At 41.4% G+C, this 25,964-nt stretch overlaps 1 protein-coding gene across 1 annotated transcript in view; it reads right to left on the bottom strand.

Moving 5' to 3' along the window:
• The window catches only part of Tspan7 (tetraspanin 7), a 114,811-nt gene that overhangs the window by 10,211 nt on the left and 78,636 nt on the right, over window positions 1–25,964 (bottom strand). Inside the window, exons 2-5 of the mRNA XM_042702438.1 lie at window positions 11,826–12,014; window positions 7,590–7,664; window positions 5,514–5,609; window positions 4,783–4,938 (exon numbers count right to left, since the gene is read on the bottom strand). Of these exons, the coding sequence (XP_042558372.1) occupies window positions 4,783–4,938; window positions 5,514–5,609; window positions 7,590–7,664; window positions 11,826–12,014 (516 nt within the window). The remainder of the gene's footprint in view (window positions 1–4,782; window positions 4,939–5,513; window positions 5,610–7,589; window positions 7,665–11,825; window positions 12,015–25,964) is intronic.

Raw genomic sequence — 25,964 nt, 5'->3', positions numbered from 1 at the left:
GCAAATGCCTGTATTCCTTGTTTCTAGTGGTACTGGGGTTTGGATTCTGGGACTTGTGCTAGCTAGCAGTTGCTTTACCACTTGAGTGACATTCCTCTACCAGCTCTTTTTTTTTTTTTTCTTTTTTAGTTATTTTTTTGAATAGGGCCTCACATTTATGCCTGGGCCAGCTATTTACACTTCCTATAGATATGGGATGACAGATGCATATCAATACACCCAGATTTCTATTAGTTGAGATGAGGTCTGGAGAATTTTTGCCTAGGATGACCTTGATCTGCAATCCTCCCAATCTCTGCTTCTGTGAGAGGCTATGGTTATAGGCATGAGATACCATTCACCATTAATATACCTTCTAAGTGACATTTTACATCCATAAATCATTTGCAGTGAATTAACTTAGTGGTGCTATCTGACACACATGGTTTCAATGTAGTTCACAAACCATACTCCTTAGTTAAGTAGAACAGATATGGAAGGCGGGGGAAGGAAGTACATTCTTGCTCATGGAGATCTGTGAAATTTGATTCTTTCTAGTAGAAATTTACTGATTTCATTTTTACTAGGGGAATGATACACCACATTACTTTTCCAAAGGTAGTGAGAAAGTTAGGAATTTGAGTTAGGAAGGAGTCAAAGAGGGAAGGTAAGTAGCTATTGTAACATGTTCCCACATGGTAAGAGCCAACATAGTATTTTGCCAAGCTGGCTGTCATTACTGTATCTTCTCCCCATAGTGATGACCAGGTCAGGGAATAAGGGTCAGATCAGTAAAATGTTAGGTCAGCTCAAAATATGAAACACATGCCTGATAATACCACCCAGAGAGAAGCAATCCAGGTCATTTTCTTAGTCTGTAAAATAGCTTGGCATAGATTCCCCCCACCCCCATCCTCTGTGGCTTAAATTCTATACTTAAGCCAAACATGTTTTCCTTAAGTATAATTTCTACTCATTTTGGAACTTGGTTTTATTTTGCAGTGCTGAGAATGGAAACACATACTAGTGGGCCGCACACATACTAGACACTGTGCTCTACCACTGAGCTACACTCCTAGCCTCATTTTTGGAGAATTTCAGAGTCAGTTTATTTTTGATCAGGCCACTCCAACCAGTAAGAGAAATCATGAAAATGAAGTAACTGACTGACAACTGTAGTTCTCTCTGAACCTAATTCTTCAGTGTATTGATGTTTTACTTATTCTTATTTGTTGTGACAGTTCTCACTATAGAGTCCAGGCTGGCCTCAAACTCACAATCCTCTTGCCTCTGCTTTCCTAGTGCTGGGATTACAAGCATGCACCACCATGTCTGGCAATGTGTAGTTCTTGACCTAGGGCTTGTGAGAAATGCAAACCTGGAGACCCCACATGACATCTGGTGAATCAGAATCTGCCACAGCTCTGAGTTGTTTTTTTAATATTTTTTATTTTGGGTCCGGTCGTGAGGCCTGAACTCTGGGCCTGGGCACTGTCCCTCAGCTCTTCAGCTGAAGGCTAGCGCTCTACCACTTGAGCCACAGCGCCACTTCCAGCTTTTTTTCTTTTTGCTTATATGGTGCTGAGGAATCGAACCCAGGGCCTCATGCATGCAAGGCAAGCGCTCTACCACTGAGCCACCTTCCCAGCCCTGTTTTTTTTTAATATTTTAAAAAATAAATTTAAATTCATTTTAACAAGATCTCCAGACATTTGATATGTCCTCCTTGAGAAGTACTCGTTTATAAAAACTTGCCTGTGTTTTTTTTATTGTATATATGAAACCAAGTCAATGCATCATATTAGTAATAGGATTAATCCAAATGAAAAGATGAAAGTATTGTGAGACTAATTGTTTCCCATCTCTGGATTTATTTTTGTTGTTAACCATATAGACTCAAAGCCCATTTTCCAAGACTCAGTACAGCTCTTCAGACTTAAAGAAGTGTTCTGATACTATAACCACAGACCATGGTTCTATGCAACCTTAAGTTCTACACTAAAGCATGAGTGTATCTACCCACAACCATCTCTCTCAATTTTCCAATAAGAAAATATGGTTGTCAGGCATGAAAAAAAGTCTACAAAGGCTTGCTAAGTGTCATAGAAAACACCTAGAAACAGAACAGTATGCCTAAACCAGCAGTCACCAATGGAAAACATCTGCAAGTAGGAGAATTCAAGGACTTAAGAGTAGAAGGCTAGTTCCAGGAAGGTTCTGGGAAGAGATTTCTCTTTAGTTGCCAACCAGAATAATTTCTCCTGCTCTTACCAACTGGCAAGGAATTCATATGGAGTAGAGGCTTAGCTAGTGTGATTAGCCAATTGAACCTGAAGACATTTCACCATCTACTAGCAAAAGCAAAGCAAAACCTAGCCCCAAACCAAACAACTATCCAGTACAACTATTCACACCTTCTCCCTCCTCTCTCTCCCCTTAATCTGTACAATGTAGTCAGGCTACTATATAAAAACCAAAAGTCATCGTTCTGTGTAATCACAGTATAGGCCTCAAAACACTTAAAAGATCTATATAGACAATCTGTTTATTCTAAACCACAGGTTCTATGTAAGTTGAATGTGGCAGTAGTTAAGCTCTCCTGGGGAAGGAAGTCAGGGGGATATTGACATTACGTACCTACTATTATTGCCTCTACTCCATGCCCATCTCCTACCTTTCTAGATGTGATGTGTATAAAAACACAGACAGGAGGAATAATTTGTCTCAGAGGTTCATGTGGGAATTAAATGACAATGTCTAATTTAAAACTTAGCAGACAAATTTCAGTTTCTATGACTTCTTCTCCTGTGAAGAAGGAGGCTGTAGAGTATAAGGACAGTGAAAGAACAGTTAGGTACATCTTCCAAGTATTGAAATTACCCAGAGGAATATAAGCCAGGATTGCAGTGAGGTCAGTTTGCAGGATGTCAATAAAATGGAAAAGAGTAGCTATGTTTCCTTCTAGAAACAATTGTATACATTTTAGATGTACTGTAGGATATTGCTCCCCCCCACCGACACACACACCAATTTTCCTTCTGATACTAACAAAAGATCTTCCCTACAAGAACCAGCTGTTATTTGCAAGAACTGTAAAGAAAACTTCATCATCAATGGGATCACATTAGCATTAGTTAACATTAGCGTTTAGTCTGTGTCAAGCCTTGTGTAGCTCATTCAGTTCTCTCTAAGGGGCTATTACTGTGACTACTAACTACTAACACTAATAAAATGATGACCATTATTATCCCCATTTTACAGATGGAGAAAACACCACTGAGAAAGGATAAATTACTTGACCAAGATCACACATCAATGAGTGGCTGACTCAGAATTTAGACTGGAATCTGACTCCAAGGCTTTGTAGCTCTTGATTTCTAGATCCTCAAATTTCACAAAAGAGAGGAAGTTTAGCCCTGCACCAACTCTTGATGAGTGCTGCTTTTATGAATGAGTCTGAGAAGCCTAATATTTAATTGTCATAGAATACTTCTTGCCTTCTATGAGAGTGTCCACAACAGGCCAGGTATGTTTGACACTTCAGCAAATGGAAGCAAAGTGTCTGGGTGTTCACTGGGGATATTCATTAAAAATCCAGAAGTCATCTCATTAGACATCGAGACATTAAGGGAATTTCTAAGTTGTGGTTCATAAGAAAATTCCAGTAGGAATATATATTTTCTTAGCTAAGGCAAAAAGTTGTCAGAACTAAATCATATGGAACTGCTTCGCTTGCAGACTTCTCATCGCTTGCAGACTTCTAAGTCCAGAACAACAGCATGTGCTTCCAGAAGGACAAACAAAAAAACAAAAACAAACAAAAACAAAACCTGTTTTGCAGCATTTTTGTGATAAGTAATCCCTCTAGATAGATGAAATATATAGATACTACCTCACAACATTCTAATCTGGAAAGAATGGCTATCATCTCTATGAATTATTCAGTAGTTGGCCCAGATCACATGGAATTTTGAAGACATCATAAAAACAGAATTTTATCTTGATAAAAATTTCTCCATGGCTGAATAACCACAGATAAAACTCAACAGGCTTTCTTCTTCCTCTTCATTTCATCAAATCATACTACGTATGTGGAATTTCACTAAATGTTTAAGAATGTAGATAGTCTTCACAAACAGCTGGATTGCATCTTCATTGTATTGTTTGTGTGATATAAAATTGATTTTCCTTCTCTTCGACTACCAAATCTTCATTTCTCCCATTTTCACTATGTACTAACATCCTAATTTCCTTTAACCATCTTTTTCACCCCTGTTTCTTTGGAAGTCAGAATGTTGACAGTGAGTTGAATTGGAGTTACTGATTTCTTTTCCTCTAGCAGGGAACTCCCTAAAATAAAGGCCACCCTCCTAGCAGAAGCAGATGCTGTCTGTCAACTCTGCTCTCTTCTTCCTGCCAAAGACTGGCACCCAGCTGCGAATAATTTCATGTTTAGATGGTATATTAAGCAGAAGAAAGACACCCAGAAAGAAGAAAGCCAACATTCCCTGCCTGACACAGGCATCAGGGTTAACAGGAACCACTTGCCAAACCTTCCTTCCTGACTGTGCCTGGGAGATGCTCACTGCGGGAGAGCAATGCGAAGCTGATCTGAGGCACAGCTTCCTCTTTTAGAAGTGAGCAGCCTCAAGTGCCTCTCACCGGCAATCAAGGACCACAAAGGAAGACTCTTGACTCCCTCCTGGACTACCCTTTCCAACCTATCAGTCAATTTCACAGAAACAACAAAGCCCTCCCAAACATTCACCACTGGTCCTATCAGGGCTGGGAAGAAGTCTGTACCTTCTGGTTAACTTTGGTGGCAGCCACAGTCAGATTATGTAGATCCTGGGGATTGCAATCGGTTTCATTCATGCAGCAACTTGGGGGGATGCCATGCTCCAGGAAATAGGGGCTGGTGCTCCAGTTGGTGTAGTTCTGCACACCACAGCAGCTCAGCTGTGAACATGGAAAAGAAAAGAATCAAAGAGTGTTAGATCAAAAACATTATGGTCTCCTCACTCACACTACCCTGCAACTTTTAAAAGAGAAACATGGACCAACACTCCTAAGACAACATGAACAGCTTTTGAACTGAAGCTCCACTCACAATTACTCTCACTTCAGTGCCCACGTGAACTCAAGAAAAAGAAGTACATTTAGATCACATATCTGTTGCCTTTCTTACCATCTCCACATAGCAAAGCAGTGCTTCGATGACTTGGCTAAGCATCCCAGTAGGCAGGCAGGCTTTTGCACTAGCCTCTGTCACCCTAAGTGCCTCCAGGCAGGAAAGCTCTCTTCTATTCCCCTCTTGCCTTCTACAAAGCACAGGCAGCACAGCCATTCACATAGGTCCTCAGCTTCTTCTTAGTACATTTCCCACCCCTGCCACATTACTCAGCCAGTAGATGGAGCCTTCCCAATCCCTCTGTCCACCAAATGCTACTGGTCCACTGTACTGACACAGCTTACAAGTCTAACCCCAGACCTGGCAGGGAGGCCTCATCCCCATCTCCTTCCCTGGAACTTACGCTGCGCTGCACATGGTCCACTGCACGGCTCCTCTCATCATTGCCATTGTAGTTCTGCATGGCATCCGTGTAAGTCCTGAGGAAGGTGTCCTTGATCTATGTAAAACAAGGGGAGGAATATGGTTTAGGTTCACTGTAGTCCAAACTGAGAGTCATACCAATTTCAACCCCAGTATTGCCTCTTCTGAAAGACTCTGGATAAACGGAAGTTTGGGAAGGGAAATTCACCAAGGGGTTTATTAGCCCAGGAATTGAAAATAAATTGTTGGCCACATCCTCAGTTCCGAAGTAGCCTAGCCTGTTAAAAGATCTGCTGATGTGGCTAGTCAGCTTTTGAGAAGGCTGTGATAGCCTCAGCCATGATTTTCTACTTATTTTCTTTGAACTGACTCATGTCCACCTTCATTTCTATAACCTGGTCATTATGCAAAAGAAATAATAATGGAAAATCCACATAGGGGACAGGAAAACTGTTATTAGTCCCCAAACAGATCCCTATTCTACCATGCAGAAATGGGACAAAACTTTCACTTACCCATGCTCACTGAGGTCAAAGTAAAAGAGGCTACAGAACAAGATGGTTTCTGATTATAAAGCATTAACAAAATCCTTTTCCCTCCTCCATGAACACATTTGACCCTGAAATTCTAAGCACTGTTCTCTGCAGGAAGGTATGTTGTCAGGCCACCTGGCTTATAGTAAATAATGAAATGCTTCCAGATTAGGAAGAGAGCAAATGACAATAATTACCTAGTGGGAAGCTCAGAGTTATGATAGAGTCCTTGCTAATTTCAAAAGTTATGTCCATGGCACAGTTACAAGTGGTAAACTAACACTAGCTACATGGATCCTCTAAGCCAAAATGGCTGCCATACCCAGCTATGTCGCTTTATTTCACTGCACCTAAGATGTCCCTTGGTGCAGAAGCTGTACATAGAATAGGCCCTGGGCCACTCTAAGGACACAAGCTGAGAAAATAAGCTTTGCCCTGCAGGTATACTGAGCTTCCTACTACATTCTTCTGTGTAAATGCTACCAAGTGTGACCTATTGTCACTTCGTGAGTTTGACTGCTTAGCCAAATTCAGGACCAGCAGCATTTGAGGTTTAAGTGTGGCTTCCTAAGTGGCTCAGATAAAAGAAATTAGGAGGTAAGGAATTTCAAGCCCTAGGAAGCAGAAGACATTTAAAGAAAATGTCTACATGGAATAGTCACAAAAGCACCGAAGAGACAAGAGGGCTCAGGCAGGAGTGAGGCAGAAGGCTCCTGGTACTCATGTATGAACTTGGGGCATCTATCACGACTGTCAAGGCTGTGATGTCATTGGGTTTCACTTGAGAATAAGAATGAGGGAGGCAAGTCTAACTCTAGATGCAGAATTCATATGAAGTGGGTTCTAGAAATCAGCTTGGGCTGGATACTGTATGCCTCCAGTAAATGGAAAACTCAGGGCAATAGGGAAAGGAGTAAAAAATAAAAAGCTAAGATCCCAAGGGATACAACTTGACCAAGAATAAAAGCAGGGCCCAGGAAGACATGATGTCAGCACCCCAGTAACACTCTTCCTCAGTGTGTTTTCAACCGGGATCTTCTATGTTCCTCTTTCCCACATATGCCTATCTACTTCTGGCTCTCCATCTATGCAGGGTTCTACTACAATACAGGGTTTAATAATGGGTTTATGAGATAGAAAGATAATTAGTTTGACTTGCCTTTAACAGGCCCAGACAACTTGTTACAGATACACACATGTTCTGTTGAAGCAAAGCAACTATTCTGAAGGAATATTTCATCTATATAGAAAGTCACTGTTTTAAATCAGAGTGCAGAATTATTTCATGCAATAGTTATACAGAGAAACAGAGCGAAGATCAACAAGGAAGTTTAGAATTTGGTGAAATTCTTGCATGGAAAATTTAATTAGAATTTCAGGCTATATTACATGACATTTGGAAACTGGAGACACCACTGGTTAAACTAGCTAGCCTATCTGCATGCTTCATACATTCCAAGAATTTTCCAAAATTTCCCCCTCAAAGACCAGTTAACTGAGTTTTCCACCTTCCATATACTCACCTCATGACGAAACACAAACCCTGAAATGCCAGCTACAAGCTCAGCCAGAAACACCAGGGACAGGAACATGGCATACTAAAAATCAAGTGGACAAGAACAAGGTCAGATGCTGGGATTAAGGAGAGGGATAAACTGCTTCCTGATAGGTAGGACTGGACAAGGCCTTATACTCCCTTAAGAAAGATTCAAAAAGTTTAAAAATTAAAAATACTCTGCCCCAGAGTTGCCCACATGAGCCTCAACAGATACATGAATATTTTGGAGTATACAAGCCAAGGAGAGCTCTGTAGACTATCTGCATTCCTTTTTTCACTTTTTTTGTCTGTTGTGGGGCTGGAACTCAGGGCCTGGACATTGTCCCAGAGCCTCTTTATGCTCAAGGCTAGTGTTCTACCATTTGAGCCACAGTGCCACTTCCAGTTTTTGATTGGTTAATTGGAGATAAAGAGTCTCATAGGGACTTTTCTGCCCCGGCTGGCTTTGAATCCCAATCTTCAAATCGCAGCCTCCTGAGTAGCTAAGATTATAAGTGTGAGCCACTAGCACCCAGCTTTTTTTTATTTTTTAAAGGAGGGCTCAGCAGAGACTGGCATTGTTCTGTCAGTTCAATTCAACCTGGAGAAACTTGGAAGGGTCACTTGTAACTAAGGTATCTACTATCTTTGCAGTAGAGAAAAATCTACTCTGGAGGTCATAGGCCACAGTTCTGCTCTGTCTAGGAGTCTTTCTGACTCCCTTCCTTTCTGACTTATAATGGCATGCTACATGGCATCTGAAAGGCCATCTCCTACAGACTTTTTCATTTAAAAATATTAGTAATTTTTCATTAAAATAATATTAATGTTGTCATGATAGGGATTAAACCCAGCACCATGCACATGTTAGGTCCTGGATGCTCTACCACTGAGTGACCTCCCTGGCCCTCCATATTCTATTTGTAACTGTTCCAAAGGATGGGAAAGCTTCCTTTTCCTTGGCCATAAGTTGGCCTACTTCCAGTTCCCACTTGCTGCTGCTGATTCTGCTTTCAATAACTTGAAGAACTTACCTCTGTTTTACACAGACCCTTCACATGTGTGAGCAGTCAGAGCTCCCTGCTTTTGCTGGGAAAACTCTTCTACTGTCCTTGCCACATTTCATATGAATGTCTACAAAATGACTTCATTTGCAATTTTACACTATCATCTGGGTCCAAAGGAGGATGCACTTGTTCAATATGGTGATTATCCCTGAACACAGGACCCTCAGCATTTCCCAGGGGGCTGCTTGCCTCTCTCGTCTGAACACTACATGGGATTTATAGTCTTTTAAACAGCAAATACAGCATACTACAATAGACCTTGCATGCATCTATAAACTTTAGTGCTTTTCATCACATGTTGCCTGTACTTTCTCTGTGTGTGTGTGCATGTGTATGAGAAACAGAGACCAGACATGTGTGAGCATCTGAATCCAGGGATATTACAAGGCACTTGTTTCCATTTTTATAACTTTGAAAAGCAGATAAAAGGAAGGAAAATTGATTCCTTACCAACAAAGCATATGTCTTACAATCTGCTGCTTCTCATCTCAAAATGAAATACAATGGTTCTGACCGTTTGCAATGACCCTAGTGATGCTGTGGAATTTGGGTGGACTGCACATGGCCCACATTACTTATCTGCAAAATGTTCATATGTCTTCTACAGTATACATGTACATAGAAACATACATTGTTTTACTCAACTAGTAGCACATATATTAAAAGAAAGATATACTTAGGAGAGGATTCTAATGGCATGTAATATATATATAAAGTCCTCTGAACATCTAACAGATAGTTTAACAAAATGAATGCCAAGAAGATGAAACATGTTTCATCAAGGTTCAGGCGTATGTCAAGGAGAGGATGAGCAGCCCAATAGACTGAGGAAAATACACTCAGTATAGTCAATCTACTTACATGAAAATGGAGCAATGTAACTTGAGGGTATGGATAGGGTTGGGAAATATGGAGAACAATGGACAAGATACATTGATCAAAATGCATTGTACTCATAAACTGACTTGTTGAATTGAAACCCCTTTGTACAACTTCTTAAAGACAATAATAATAATAATAATAATAGAAACCAGGTGGCACTGGTGGCTCATGTTTAAACTCCTAGCTACTTGGGAGGCTGAGATGACTCAAAGCCAGCTGTACAGAAAGAAAAGTTCATGAGATTCCTTTTTAGCAAAGAGCTGGACATAGTGGCATGTACTTATTATTCTAGTTACCATGAAACCTGACTGATGGATTGTGTGCAGGTACATGCAAGGCAGAGGCCAGATCCTATCCCAAAACTACCAAGCAAAAATCAGGCTGGAGGCATGGGTCAGTGGTTAAAACAGTATCCATCTAGCAAGTGCAAGGACCCTAGTTCAAATCTCAGTACCACCCCAACAAAAAAAAAAGGAAACACTGGCTCAAAATACCAATTTCTAAGTATTAATAAAATGCAAGGGTTGGGTTTAATCCCTAGTGCTCCTCTCCCCCACCCCATAAAAAATTCACAAAGCACAGTCACTTAGACATTAAACATGTAGTAATTATGGTCCATGTACACAACCTTCTTTCTCTAAACTTCATGCAAAATTTCAAGCTTTTAGAAGTATGTATTACTCTGGGGAAGAGTCTCACACCAGGCTTGTGAGGGAAGGTGACTGTCAGAAGGCCACCATTTTCCATGGGATTGCCAACAGAGAATGATGATCAAGTAGTGCCAGTTGGGAATGTGGTTCCTTTGGAGTGAATCACCCTCCACTTAAGAGGTGGCACTTGATGTTACTATAGCTTAAGGCTGATCAAGGACAGGCAACATCATGAGCCCAGTGGAATCTCTGCTTCCCTCTTTAATGAAATAACATGTCTAAGATTACTTGCGTTAACCAAAATTTCCTTTTGAGGAGAAGCCCTTGCTAGTTTTCATAAACAAAGTATTTCAACATTAACCCTCATCAAGAAAAGTAAGAGGGGCTGGGAAGGTGGCTCAGTGGTAGAGCGCTTGCCTTGCATGCATGAGGCCCTGGGTTCGATTCCTCAGCACCACATAAGCAAAAAGAAAAAAGCCGGAAGTGGCGCTGTGGCTCAAGTGGTAGAGCGCTAGCCTTGAGCTGAAGAGCTGAGGAACAGCGCCCAGGCCCAGAGTTCAAGCCCCACGACTGGACCAAAAAAAAAAAAAAAAAGAAACAGTAAGAAACTTGGTAACTGGTCTGTCAGAAAAAAAAGTGCAAAGTCACAGTATCTGCCTTTCATCCTTTACATCACTCCTCTGTTCTGTTAAGAGTACAGGCCCCCAGCAATGGTCTTGGTAACAAATATTTGGCGCTGTATCTGCCCTCTGAATGCAAGGCTCTAGCTTAGCTCAGCTCCCACAGCAATGAGCCAGAGCATGCCACCAGTAGAGAGAAGAGCAAGCACAGCTAGGCTCAAGGACACAGGAAGGAGTTTTCCAGTAGGAACTTGGAGATGAAAAGCTGCTTCTGTTCTGGAGAAAGCCTTGCCTATCACATCACATGCCTGAGGTGATTTTTAAAACATAGTACAAGACACAGGGCATCTAGCCAGGGGGACATCAATAGAGTATTAGAATCATTGTCCACTGCTCTGTCACAGTCCTTGTTAAGAGACTGAGACAAGCAGGGCACTGGTAGCTCACGCCTATAATCCTAGCTACTTAGGAAGCTGAGATCTGAGCCTACTGTTCAAAGCCAGCCCAAGCAGGAAAGTCCATGAGACTCTTATCTCCAATGAACCACCAGAAAACCAGAAGTGGTGCTGTGGCTCAAAGTAGTAGAACGCTATCCTTGAGCTGAAGAGCTCAGGGACAACACCCAGGCCCAGAGTACAAGCCCCATAACTGATGAGAGAGAGAGAGAGAGAGAGAGAGAGACAGACAGACAGACAGACAGACAGACAGACAGACAGACACAGAGAGACAGAGAGAGACAGAGACTAAGACAAGATTTATTATATGATGCTGTGTGTTGGGTTTCCCATGGGTGAAGGGGGTTACAAGATGGACTAGGCAATACCTTTTGCTAAAATTAGAATGAGTACATATTAAAGTTTTATCTGTGGCCTCAAAAAGGTCTACTTTACCATCATGGGATTGTGAGTTAAAGGCCAATCAGAGTTGCCTAGTTGTTATTTTTGTTTTTGGTTTCTGTCTCAAAAAAAATTGAGAAGGCAGTATTATGTTGGGACATACGTACCAGTTTCAGCATCCATGGGCTACCACGGCATGTAGCAAAGCAACCAAACAGGCCAAAAACAACGATAGTGGTGCCAGTTCCAATGAGCACGTAAGGAGCGTTGGTGGAGTTCTCAGCAATTAGGGAGATATAGGTGCCCAGCGTAAGTTTTCCCCAGACTCCAACGGCCAACAGGATCACCCCAGTGATCTGCGAAGGGGAAGAGGAGAGTGTGAAACCATAGCTAGGGGAGGTAAGAATTGAAATCAAGTAATGTGGCTACACGGAACACACAAAGTTCTGTGAGGAAGATGGTCCTTGCTATAGGAATTCCCCCGAGTAGTGAGAAATGTCGGAGATCATCACCTAAAACTCACAGAGTAAATGAAGGATTGAACCCACCCTATTTCCCCAGGTGCATATAGACATCAGGCAAGCCATCATATATGCTCAGACTGTTTGACACAGACAGGGCAATTCACCTAAGCCTGGCTATAAATATTCCATTGTGTGCCCAACTGAAAGCCCCCACTGCCCTAGACCTAATGGCTTTTGTGGTAACCTCTGCCTCCTTGCTCAAGACCCCATTAAAGCCCAACTCCAACCCCACTTCTTTGCACAACCTCCATTCCAGGGGGAAGGTTGTACCCCTTGCTATTGTGCCTCAGTAAACAGTCCTAGCTTGTTGAAGATTGAGTCAGGCCTTTTTCCTTTCTCCTCCATTTTCCTAACAGTAAAGACATTTTGATTTTGTAAGTTACATCTGTCCCTTACATATCCCATATGCTGTTATTGTGTTAATCAGACAATAAGGAACCTAAAAACCACCACCACCACCAACAACAAATATTGCTGAAAAAGTATATCATAAGACAGATCTGAGAGTCTTCCCCTAGCTGCTGCTGCTCCAGGAAGAAAGTCAGCTCCCCTCTTTGAAGGCATGTGTATATATAGGATATTTGAAGAATAGCTTACATGCTATTTTAAGAGAGTTGATTCTCTTTGCGCATTATCACCAAAATCTCTATAAAACACAATATTTCAACTGCTTTTGAATCATTGTTGTGCTGTCAGATTTACAATCGATTATGCAATATAAAGCAACAAAAGAATGGGGATAGTTCTCGGAATTAGATGTAATATGATTTATCAAATCCTGCTGAACAGTCCAAAGAAAATCTCTTAATAAACAGTCTAAACTCTAGAACCATGTATCAATCAGGTCTTTACTCAGGGCATAGTCTCAGTCATGCATGCTATGCCTTACCCTTCATCTTACACAGGCCTCAGACTCCAGCAACTTTGCTGAAACATGAGTTGCTTTATGTCTCTAATCATCCCCAGCTGATTTCTCCTTCAGTTTACTCATAGCTTGGTGACATGCAAACTCAAGTCTTCTGGTTGCTACCACTTCTGACAGTATGAAGCTTGAAAGAAACCCAAGTGTTCACTGAAGCCCTTCCCCAACTTTGCCCCACCCTAGAGTCCACTGTCCCTGGTCAAATGCCTCTAATCCCTACTTAATCTATTCAAGTAAAGAGGCAAGATGAGGTTGGGCGCTGGTGGCTCATGCCTGTAATCCTAGCTACTCAGGAGGCTACAATCTGTGGATTGAGGTTTGAAGCCAGCCCAGGCAGAAAAGTCCCCTGAGACTTATCTCTAATTAACCACCCCCAAACCGGAAGTGGTGCTGTGGTTCAAAGTGGTAGAGCTCTAGCCTTGAGTAAAAGAGGTCAAGACTGTGCCCACAACCAACAACAACAAAAAAGAGGCAAGATGAGAACTGGAGAAAAATCGCCATGACACAAATCTATATCCACATTGCCAAAGTTTGCTCTGCCACTCAATATCCTGTCCCTTAATATCTATAATTGAACACTGCCAAATGCAGATCAACTGTGGACCAAAAGGCATCGTCAGTGAAGATGCCTGAACATCTTTCTGCTCTACGTTGAAAACACTTTCTCTAGTTTGGAGCCATCAAGTTCTATGCTCAGATTATTTCTCTGCACAGAAAAAAGAATGCACCTTACACTTTTCCCTGTCTCAGGGAAGGATGAGCTCTACCTATTTGTGATGAAAGATCAGAAAACAAAAAACAAATACAAAAAGCAAAAGCTTACACACATACCCTCTTTGTTTCATAGGACCATCACCAAGAATGATAGTTTAAAATGTTTACATCAGAGAAAGGATAATAACAAGTGCTATAAAGGTGAATGGTTGCATGCATTCTTGAAGAGAAAGCATTTAATACTGATATCGGGAGAAGGTGGCCCAGTGGAGGTTGATGGCCCATGAGGATGGCCTTAGTAAATGAAAACCAGAACACAGATGCTGCCAAGAGTTCCAAATCCTCTGCTGACATCTGGTGGTAGCTAAAAGAAGTAGTACCTTGTGTGAAAAGTCTGCTGGTAAAAACACAAAACACTTCAATCATTAGAATAGAAATGTAAGAACCAAATCACAAATAATTACTGACAAAAGTACCAGGAACACAACATAGAAAAATATACAGCTATCTTTTATTCAATAATCAAACTAGTACTGTCAAGGCACAGAATAAATGCTTATTAATATGGACAAGATACACACTTCCTATCTTTGGGTCTTAGATCTTATACCTTATTAAATAGTCTGTCAGATACTTACAAAACTTCCAAATCAGGTGAATAATGTGAAATAACTTTGAATACAACCAGAAAAAAAACACCTTTCCACACTAGCATTACTGTCTTAATTTGTAAATGTCATAATGCAAATATACTGGAAAAGTTCTGTCACTATTGAGGCTGAATGTATCTTATCTGCACTTTGGACTGCTCTCAAAGTTTCATTACCACTTTGTATGTGTACAGAGTATACATAGTAGTATGTGTTTCCAGTCATTGTTTAAATATGATTGCTTTAGTGAAAATGCTAATGCTGAGAAGTCTCCCTGTTGGCCTTGTAGCATCTTAATCCCTAGAGGATCCAGGGTTAGAGGGCTCATATCTTCCTCAAATAGTCCAGAACTATTTGCTTTATACCCACTCTTCTTTCCCCATGCAGAGCACAGACCTTCTTTTTAAACTGATGTGGACACACTCATGCCATGCCAGGTTTGGGTCTGCGGTGATGTTCCTATTCCTTCCCTCTAAATCCATAAAACCTGATTCAGGTGTTCCACCTACAGATTCACATTATTGTAATGATAACATGAGTTCATATTTAGCACATTATACAACTAAAGAAAAGCTTTAAAGGCGAAAGAGGCACAAGATACCTAGAAGAGACCCTTTCTAAGAAGCCCTACAGGATCCAAACACTGCATCTAACCTGATCAAAAGAAACATGTGGAAGAGATGGTAGACGGAAACCTCAGCTAGACTTTGAGACACAAGCCTCAATTCAACCATCCTGCAGGGTTACAAGCTAAGTCATCTTTGTCAACTACACATAGAAATATTGTGACATATCCCTTTCCTATTACAGAAAAACTCAGAAAAAAATGCATGATAAAAGCTCCACACATACCACTAATAGTCAAAAGATCCCTCAAAGGTCAGATTTTAAGAAGAAAAGTAGCCAGCTAATGTTTTTAGAGGTACTTATTTCTGATTTCAGGACTTCATTCACACTCATTCAGCTTGCTTATTCGGCTGCTATTCTACCACTTGAGCCATAGTTCCAGCCCAGTTTTTATAAAAATTTTTTGAGATGTCTTGTGGATTTTTCTGCCAAGGTTGGCTTTGAACCACAATTCATTAAATCTTGGCCATTTGAGAGGCAAAGATACTATGTATGAGCAGCTGACATCTGTTTTGTTTTGTTTTGTTTCTCCAGCTAATACTTATGTGAATGTGTGTACCAAGTGGACAGTAGAGTAATTTTGAAAGGTGTGGTACCTGGTTTTGTAGAGATGGAGAAAGCAGCTGGAATGACAAAGAAACTTGCATAATCTACTGATACCTTCTTTACACTTATCAAAATAATAGTGTGTATTCCTCATATTTATGATTTTGAGTTTTCATCCCAAGTTATCTTTGTGTATATGGGCTTGAGAACTCACTGGTAGGATAAGGGGCAGAAAAGTACATGAACGTTAGATCTCTCTGGTCTCGGGGTTAGGAAGCAATGCTTGTAGTTCTGTCACTAGCTGTGTGAACTTTGGCCATATGATCTGGACCTCGGTTTCCCCTTCGGTAAGAGTAGAACGTAGGAAGGGTCCTGCTTCATCTTCCCAGCTCTATGTGGAACGACAAATCTGAATTTCAGACTTGACACACTCCTTCTGCAATAAATTTCGCATGTACCTTTCTGTAAACAAGGAGAGGAAATTTATGAGGTTTGCTTTGTGACTAACAAAACAAACATTAATGACAGAGAAGGGAAGTCAGCTCACTTTCATACTTGAAGGTAGTTTCTCTAGCTTTCTGAGGTGGCACCAGGCTACCAATAAAAGAGGGAAGGAAGACTGCCTGGGGGGGGGGGGGGGTCTTGCATTTCTGCACAGATATCCAAAAATGTATATGCTTACTAGAATAATCAATGCTTTCCCTTTTACATTAAGAAGATTGTTATCATTCTGAAGACTAAAAGCAACAAGATGACTTATTCTACTGCGTCTTTCTAGGTTGAGTTACTTTGGTAATTTCAGCACAGGCTCCGTCATTTTGGGATCAGTGTACATTTGCCACACTGTGTTTGTAATATGTAGAAAAGAGGACATGATGGTATCATTACCAAGGGACAGGGAAACAGAAAAGAAGAGGAGATCATCTTAATTGCTGCTTGGTTCAAGCTGAGTTTGAGAACCAACAGGCAATTCAGAGACGATCTTGCCTAGGCCCTATTTTCTGTGGGGTTTGAGGGGATCCGAAGCCTGGTAGATAACATGCTCAGAAGGTAGTTGTATATGAGAGTCTGAAGTTTAGGAGTGAGTCATAGCTGCAGGTGAAGCTGTGGGCAGAGGTGACAGCTAAGGGAACTTTGTTGTCTCAGCAAGATCCTTATTGTAATAGAGGAGAATGATGTTGGAAGACTGGAAACAATAAGGAGACACAGAATGAAGTAGACAAGTTTATGAAAGAAAGAGACATGGAAGAGTCTTTTTAAAGACTTATTGGAGGAGTTAGAGGCGTGGCTCATTTGGTAGTGCACTAGCCAATGAGCAAAAGCATCAAATACCAAGTTCAAGTCCTGGTCTGGGACCAGAAACAAAATAGAAAAGACTTATTGGAAATAGCTCATTGACCCAAAGGATATTTGTGAGCTAATACTCTATTCCCACACCCAGAAAGCTCACTAAGATAAATTTTATATTTAAATATTATGACATCCTCCAGCCAATTCATAAATGTCAAGTTTCAGGAGTTAAGTCATGAGCAACTCATCACAAACTCTAAGTCCTACTTGGATTTTATCAGTAACCATAGAACCTGGGTCTGGCAGACAATAAATCACACATGAAGATAAAAAAGGGGCTTTGAAAGATGCTGTAACAATCCATAAGTTCCAGCTCTGGTTGTAGGTTGGTCATAGGCACTTCATGTGCACAGTAAAGCAAGTGATCATTTTATAGGAAATGGCTCTAGGTATCTATGTCCCATAAAACATACTTCCTTCTCCCAATTACCTTTTTTTTGTATGCTGTCCAGGGCTGTGAACTCAAGGCCTGGATGCTGTCTCTGAGCTTTTGTGCTCAAGGCTAGTGATCTACTGCCACTTGTGCCATAGCTCTGCTTCTAGCTTTTATGGTGCTTGATTGGAGATAGAAGTCTCACAGACTTTCTTGCCCAAGCTGGTTTCAAACTGTAATCCTCAGGTCTCAGCTGCCTGAGTAGCTAGGATTACAGGTATGAACCACTGGCACCTAGCTCTCTCAATTGCCTTTTAAGTCACAACAATGACCTTACACCAGTCATGCAGTACATGTATACCTTCATTTGACAACTCTAAGGTCACAAAACTGACTCTAGTAACTATCTATCAGGGTCCTTTAAGTGTGAAAGTTCTTTGAAAGGTTCAATGATCCTCAGAGGGGCCATGATCAAGCCAACTGTTAGCTAGGATGCCAAGTACTACTTACCAATGGCCTGGATACACTGGGCTCTGAACATTTTCTGAGGGAATCATCTGAACACATCTGGGAAGAATGTCAAGGGTAACTTATTTTGAACCTCACTGCATTACTTCTAATGGATAAATATTATTGACATTTTCCTGTAAAAGTCGAAGACAGGACTTAGCTTTATGTTCTGCACAAATAGGGAGTACCTCCTTCCAAATTTAACTGTCCAGGAATGTGTGAGAGGAAGAAAGCATGAGCAAATCAGAGCTTAATACTATCTAGCTAAAGCTCACACCTCTAGTTTCATGATGACCCAGATTCACAAATAGACGTCACATAGGTGAATTAGGAATTGGGGCCAGCAAAGCCACTTACGAGAAGATTTATGTACTTAGAAACCAGGACCAGCTGTACTGGTGAAACTGTCAGAAGCTTAATGTTTGGGGGATTCTCTCTAAGGCACACCTCCTCCATGAAACCCCCAAGTCGATCTCACTTGTTTTATAAATCTGTTGGCACAGTTTAACACCCACAGAGGCCACATGAGTGCCAGAAGTACTAACAGTCTTCGCACTATTGGCAGGTAGCCAACCACTACTGAAGGAAGAGCTGTGGAGAGAAAACACTTCCATGGCTTCCATGGCTCAGGGGACTGACGCTGCAAAGATGGGTCAAAACCTACCCTAATAAGAAAAGATACTTTTAAAATGTCAGAAGTCGATTATGAATAAGAGCTACCAGTGTATTAATGCCTGTTGAAAGTTTCGGCCAACCACATGTTTATCCTGTCCTGTTTGTTAATTGTGTACACATCAAAGTTTTAAGAGTCACATGGAAGAGAAGAAAGTCCTTTACTTCCTTTGTATCCATCACAGGCTCAGCCACATCCTGTGCCTGAGTTCCCAAGACAACATGTCATTCATCCAGTCCTAATATCCATCAAGCACAGCCACCACTGCTTGTCTGATTATGAATCCAAAATTTTAATTTGAAAACCAGTCACTGTGCTTCTCTGTCCCTCTGGAGCCCACAGCAAGAGCTTGATAAATACAGAATGAATCTTAACAACCAATTTTTCTTCAAATTCAGAGTATAGTGGCTATGTTCTTCAGAGGTATCAGATGGGAATGAGCCTGGATGAAGAAATTCTCACATTTATCCCATAAATGTGAACCTAAATGCCAGTCTGTGACAGAGCAGCACATGTCATGATCATGTTGTCAAACACATTTGGCTCTCCTGCAGTTGTATCACTTGGAAAAGCACAGTTTCTATATAGGATTATCTTCTTGTAAATAACCAAAACAATGCCATATATACTATGCACCAAAGTAAAATAAACAAGAAGAAGCATGGTGAATTCCCATGTCCTCTTTGACTATATATAGTGGGGTGTGGCCATTTTAGATAAAACTGGAGCTGACAAAACATGAATTCAGGAGAGGACCTATTAATAAATGAGGAAAAAATACAGGAAGGAAATATGGATGCAGTATCCCAGAACAAGATTCTGACAGAAATAGTGAAGTATAGCTCCTCTTTGTTGGTGGTCCTAACTTCCTTCTGAGGTGATTTAAGGGGTGGAAAACAAATGAAAAAAATCCACTTACACAGTCCTTGAATTACGCTTCTTCTCCATACTCACATATCCATCCTGCACACATGTAATACTGTCACCAAATAAGCTGTATGGTTAATGTACTGCACCACAGATTATGTATATGATGCAGGACTCACAAGACAGGGTAGCCTTAGTTTGTGTAACACTCTATGACATTCACACAATGATGAAACTGCCCAAGAATACATTTTTCAGGACACAGTCTTACTGCTAAATGACATGTGACTGGCCAGAAAAAAGTCATATACCTCATATTGATAGAGTATTATAAGAAATTAACTTTAAGGTTATAATATATTTTTGGGAATAAAAAAATCAATCACTCCAACATCAACCACTTCTAACATCAATACAACTACTACCCTGAACCACACCCCCCTCTCTGCCTGCACCTTTGCCCCCATTCTCTGTTTTCAACACAGCAGTCAGAGTATTCTACTGGAGCCTAAGCCAATATTCTTCCTTTTGCCTGCAAAGTCCTACTTGACCTATACCCTTCACTGGGTCATTGGATGTGGCCTCCAGTGGCTCCTCCCTTGTGTTTCCTGTTCCAGCCTTACAGGGCTCTTCACTGTTGCTCAAACACTCCAGGCCTCTTCCTATGCTGTGCTTTCTGCACCTGCTATTCTCTCCACTGCCTTTCTGAGGTCTGTGCTTTCTTTAAGCTTATGCTTTTCTATGAGCTCTTCCCTAATAACCTTGTTTAACACTGAAGTCTTGTTGGAGGGCAGCTTTGGTTTTCTCCGCAGTGTTTCTCATCTTAGAACACTATTTGACAATGCTGGATAGGAAATGTACTCATTGCCTTACTCATGTAACTGTAACCCCTCTGTACACTATTTTTACAATAAAAAACATTTAAAAAGGACACCATTTATTTGCCCTGTAAATGAATGTAAGCACCAAAAAACACATGTCCATAGTACATGCTCAGTATATATTTGTTAAATGAAGGAATGCAAGGTAATAGGCAGGTGAGTGAAGTGTGAGTTTCAAAGGTGAGAAATTCCGTCTTCACAAGCATTGCACTGAGGAGGCCAAATAGGGAACCTGTCTCTCCTAAGGCACAGGTCACTGCATTTATTTATCAGGGTTTGAACTCAGAGCCTCAGTTACTTGGCTTGCTTTCTCACAGTTGGCTCTCTACCACTTGAGCCATACCTCCAGTCTTGTTTTGCTGGTTAAGTGGAAATGGAAATTCAGTCTTCTCTGTCAAGGCTGGCTCATATCTGTAATCCTAGCTATATAGGAGCCTGAGATCTGAGGATCATGGTTTGAAGCCATTCTGGACAGAAAAAAATTCCCAATGAGAACCTTATCTCTAATTAACCACTCAAAAACCGGAAGTGGTGCTGTGGATCAAGTGGTAGAGTGCGAGCCTTGAGCAAAAAGAGGCTCAAGGACAGTACCCAGGCCCTAAGTTCAAGCCATACAACCAACAAAGAGCTCAGAAGCTAATATGGCTATTGTTGTACCAATTTGCCCCTGAAACTAGCATGAGAATTGGTTTAAAAAATTAAATCTGCCAGGAGTCAATTGGTCACATCTGTAATTCTACTGCTCAGGAAGCTGAGACCTGGAAGACTGAGGTTTAAAGCCAGCCCTAGCAGAAAAGTTCTTGAGATGTTTTTCCAATTAACCCAGATTGAAGGAATGGTCCAAGTGGTAGAGTGCCAGCCACATGCAAGAAATCCTGGTTAGAAAACCAAGTGAGAGGGCTGGGAAGGTGGCTCAGTGGTAGAGCGCTTGCCTTGCATGCCTGAGGCCCTGGGTTCGATTCCTCAGCACCACATAAGCAAAAAGAAAAAACCGGAAGTGGCACTGTGGCTCAAGTTATAAAGCACTAGCCTTGAGGTGAAGAGCTGAGGGACAGCACCCAGGCCCAGAGTTCAGGCCCCACGACCGGACCCAAAAAAAAAAAAAGAAAACCAAGTGAGAACATGAGTTCAAATCCTTATATTGGTTGGTGCACACACAAATAAAATCTGTAGGCAATGCCATAAGCTCACTCATTTCAAAATGCTATTCCATCCTCCCTTGAAGCACACAAACCTACAGAAATGGAAACATGTTCAGCTCCAAGTTACAGTTTGATATTTTAAGAGCCAAGATGGGGAAAGAATATCCTCAAGAAACCAGAAATGTTAAGTATCACAAATGTAGGGAAAATCCTATGAGAAGACCCATCTGAATTATCAGGAAACTTCAATTTATGAAATAAGACAAAACTGTAGCATCTTGAGTACTGTATTTCTCCCATCCAAGTACTAACCAGGCCCACCCTGTGTAGCTTCCGAGATCAGATGAGATTGGGCGCGTTCAGGGTGGTATGGCCGTAGACTGAGTACTGTATTTCTAACAAGCACATTCTAGAAATAAAGCTGAAGAATAAAGTACTTTGGTTTGAGCCCCAAGAAGAAACGGAAGAGGTCATAATTGAGATGTTTATGAGGATAACTCAATTTGAAACTAGAATCTGACTTTCCGTGTATAGGCTGAAGGGCTAGGGCTGAAGCTCAATGGTGAAGCCCTTGTCTATCATGTGCAACCGCCTGTGTTCCATCCCAGCACACTGGGAATATCAACAACAACAACAACAACTTTTCAAAGTAGTTCTGACTAAAAGTGATGGGCCAAGTCACCAGCTAAGGCAGCAGCATCAAATCTGCACACTCCAATGGCCTGGAGCCGGATGTGGTTTGTCATTTCTAGCTAAAGGCACATGGTCTGGAAACACAGTTAATTGTGTATACGTGTGATAAATGACATTTATTGAGCACTGCTGTGCTCCTTATATGCTCCATTGCGCTTGTTCTCAATCTCTGTTTTGCAGATGCAAACCTGATGCTTGGAAAGGTTCAAGAACTTGCTCAAAGTTGCAGAGCTAATACGGTAGTACAGTACAAGAGTCAAATCCATCTCTGTTCAACTCAAATGCGGTTTTCTTAGCCATTACAATGCTCTGCTTCCTGTAGTAAGGTAAGAAAATGTGGGCAGGGCATAGGGCTAAGTTCCTCTTCATCCAGTATTACCCAATCACCCCATCTCCCCTAGACAGGTGAGTACCATAATGTGAAACCCTTTACACCAAGGGCTTCCTGAATTATGAGGAAGCCAGCACTCTGACCCATTTTCTACAATGCATTTTCATAGGCCATTTTGAGTTGTGAATGCCAAAGGAAGACGGGAAAAAGCAAAAACAGATTCTACATACTGACCCCATGAGCGCTGGCCTTGACCCTTCTTTCCTATGGCATGCTTCCCATGCCCCCTATGGAGCATGCTCCAATTAATGAAGTAGGCCATGTTCCAGCATATTGTTTATACATTTGGAATTCAAATTGTATTTTCTTTGGGAAACTATTATAAATGGTGGCCGTGTTTCTGGGTCAGTCCTCAAAAGGACTGTGCTAGGGAAAGTTATAGGGAAACAGACTTTTGGCTCAAGATAAGGAAGAATTTTCTAATAATAGGCCTTGCCCAAAATGAAGTGGGTTGCCTTGGGAGGTTCTATGACAGAAGGTAAGCAGCTTTCTGCTTCACAGAGTCTCTAGAGGCAACCAAAAGTCCTGTGGAGGGAAAGCCAGCAGGAAAGGCTCAGTTGCAGTGATTGTCAGAAGCTGTTCCCATCCTCACTATTGTCCAGAAGGCCTTGTGATTTTTCCTAGCCAATTATCTCCCTGGATTTTCATACATGAATGAATAGGAGCTTTAGCAACACAGGAACCAGGGAAACCATTTTCTCAGAGCCCGAGTTTCATTTCCTTGATTTCCCACAGGAAATGACAGGCCACAAAATTCTGTCACATGAAGAGCAATAGAAATCCGTGTACACTGTAATGAGGTTGCAACTAAAATGAGCTGTGTTCTGAAATTGAAGGGGCATTTTTCTCTGTTAACTGCTCATCTCTCTCTCTCTCTCTCTCTCTCTCTCTCTCTCTCTCTCTCTCTCTCTCTCTCTCTCTCCCTCCCTCCCCTTCTCCTTTTTTCCCTCTCTCCCTCCTTCTCTTCCTCCTTCCTTGAACAATCCCCTTCTAACTGTCTTGGAATTAAGTAGGTAATCTAGGATTCTCTAGCCTCACCCTGCTAAGTGATGAGATTATAGGCAGGTACCACCATGCCTGGCTGTCCAGCTTTCTTAATATTTCTATATCCCCAGGCAAATACAATCTTTTCTATTTCTAAGTGCATGTCAAAGACCTTGACTGACTTTGAGAATTAGTGAATCTGGTTTAAGATAAATTTCCAGGGCGGGGAATGTGTCTTACTGGTAGAGTGCTCACCTATAGCAGGCATGAAGCCCTGGGTTTGATTCCTCAGTACCACATAAACAGAAAAGGCCAGAAGTGGTGCTGTGGCTCAAGTGGTAGAGTACTAGCCTTGGGCACAGAGAGGGTCAAGGACAGTGCCCAGGCCCTGAGTTCAAGCCACAGGACTGGCAAAAAGATAAATTTCCAAAAGTTATACTAGCAACTTTCATAGTTTTCACACATAGACAAGGGTTCTGTTTTTTTTAAAAAAAAAAAACACCAAACTGACATAACCTGGAACTAAAAGGAGAGTGTCTATTAGTAGTAGTATATTGCACCAGAGCTCTATTTAGATAAAACAATTACAAGTTCCTTAGATATTTATGGGGCAAATCCAACCCCAGTTTCTACCTTTAAGTTCCACAGCAGCTGAGCTGGCTTTCCCTACTTGCCCTTCAAACAGAATCAAATCCTCCTTTCCACTAAAAGGTCTTTTCTGTCAAGGACACTCATATTTTTTCCCCTTCTCTGAACAGGCTTAGGATTTTCCATATATTTCTTTTGAGTGGTGTCCAACCTTTTATTCTAAAACTTTTATTTTGTTTGCATCCCCCATCATCTGCTTCTCCAAAACAGATGAAATCCTCGTGGGATTCTGTGGGTGTGGGTGTGGGTGTGGGTGTGATATGGTGGCATGTGTGATGTCTCTCTCATATTTTCCTTTTTTGTGTGCCAGTCCTGGGGCTTGAACTTAGGACCTGAGTTTTTGTCTTTGAGCTTCTGTGTTTAAGGCTAGTTAGTGCTCTACCATTTGAGCCACAGCTCTACTTCTGGCTTTTTGCTGGTAAATTGAAGATGCGTCACAGAATTTCTTGCCTGGCCTGGAACCTCAGATCTCAACCTCCTAAGTATCGAGGATTACAGGCATGAGCCACTGTTGCCCAGTTTCATATTTGCTTTTTATAATGAAACATGATCAGACAGAGTACTTTGAAGGCAAGTGGCTTTTATCTAGGACACATCAAACTCTGCTTTGCTTTCTGAGCTTGCTAGAAGGGCATGGGTCAGAAGTGGTAGGTTATGGAGTCTGCTAAGTTACAAAGAAAAGGCTGGAGAGATACAAATGTTAAATTGGCATCTGTTGTATAAGTTGTATTATTTAAACATAGTGTTTAGAAAAATGTCTACTGCACTCTTAGACAGTAGACATTCATTAGACCCTCCAATTCGGAGGCCAAAAGTCATCAATGTAATATATTTTTGAAAGCAAAAAGGATCAGCAAGGAGCAGGAGTTCTTACTTCTGACTGTTAGGTAAAAGTAACTGGCCATTGATGACTCTGAAGAAGCACGTAAGGGGCTGAATCCTACTGTATTTCACATGAATTAATGTCCAAGGTCTTGTTTGCTGAACACAGGACTACCACCAGATCTTGCTATATGTTCATACTCAAAGCCAAGAGCCCTAAGAAGCCCTGGTTACACACTGACTGGGACCACAGGACTACCCTGGCACACTGGTGGGATGGACAGACAAGCTCCATTGATCTCTGAGATCAGTGGGTATTATTTTTGTCAAACCTTTCTCTCAGCACAGTTTGGCTTATATTGTTCCCACAGATCATGAGACCACAGGAGAGAGAAACCACTGTAAGGGATGCTTTCCTGGGATCACAGGCATCTGATGGAGAAATAAAGGCAACTCCAAGGAAGAAGTTAGGGAAGCTGCTCTCTTGCCTCTTACCCAGAAAAGGCTCTGCAATGGGGCCTCTCTTACATATTAGCCACTTTCTTTTCAACCCATGAAGATAAGCTCTTTCTGTACAGTGACTAAAGTCCACCCACCTCAATTCAAACATGCAACAGAGACTGATGAACAGCCTTGAGTATGGAAGGGAGATTACATCCTGAGAAAAAATCTTACGTCTGGGAATCTTTGGTGCCTTCCACTCTGATGGAGGACCAGATCTTAATGTCACATGTTATCAGCACATGCTAGAACGAATGCCCAGAAAAAGCTGTGCTATTTTCATTTGTAAAATTCCACTTGATCCTCCTAATAACTCCATAACACTCACATAAGGCGTATGCCCACTTACAAGATGAAGAAACAAGCTCAGAGAAAATGAAATGCTGCCCTAAGTCCCCACAATATGTAAAGAACAAAGACAAATTAAAAGCCCAATACTCTGACTCCCAGGCTAAGTCTTCCTGACTATATCATGCTGGAAACATTAT

Source organism: Dipodomys spectabilis, unplaced genomic scaffold, assembly GCF_019054845.1.
Source record: "Dipodomys spectabilis isolate Male_0828 unplaced genomic scaffold, ASM1905484v1 ptg000324l, whole genome shotgun sequence".
Taxonomy (NCBI): Eukaryota; Metazoa; Chordata; class Mammalia; order Rodentia; family Heteromyidae; genus Dipodomys; species Dipodomys spectabilis.
The sequence above is the reverse complement of the archived record's forward strand: the minus strand, read 5'-3'. Positions and strand labels throughout refer to the sequence as shown.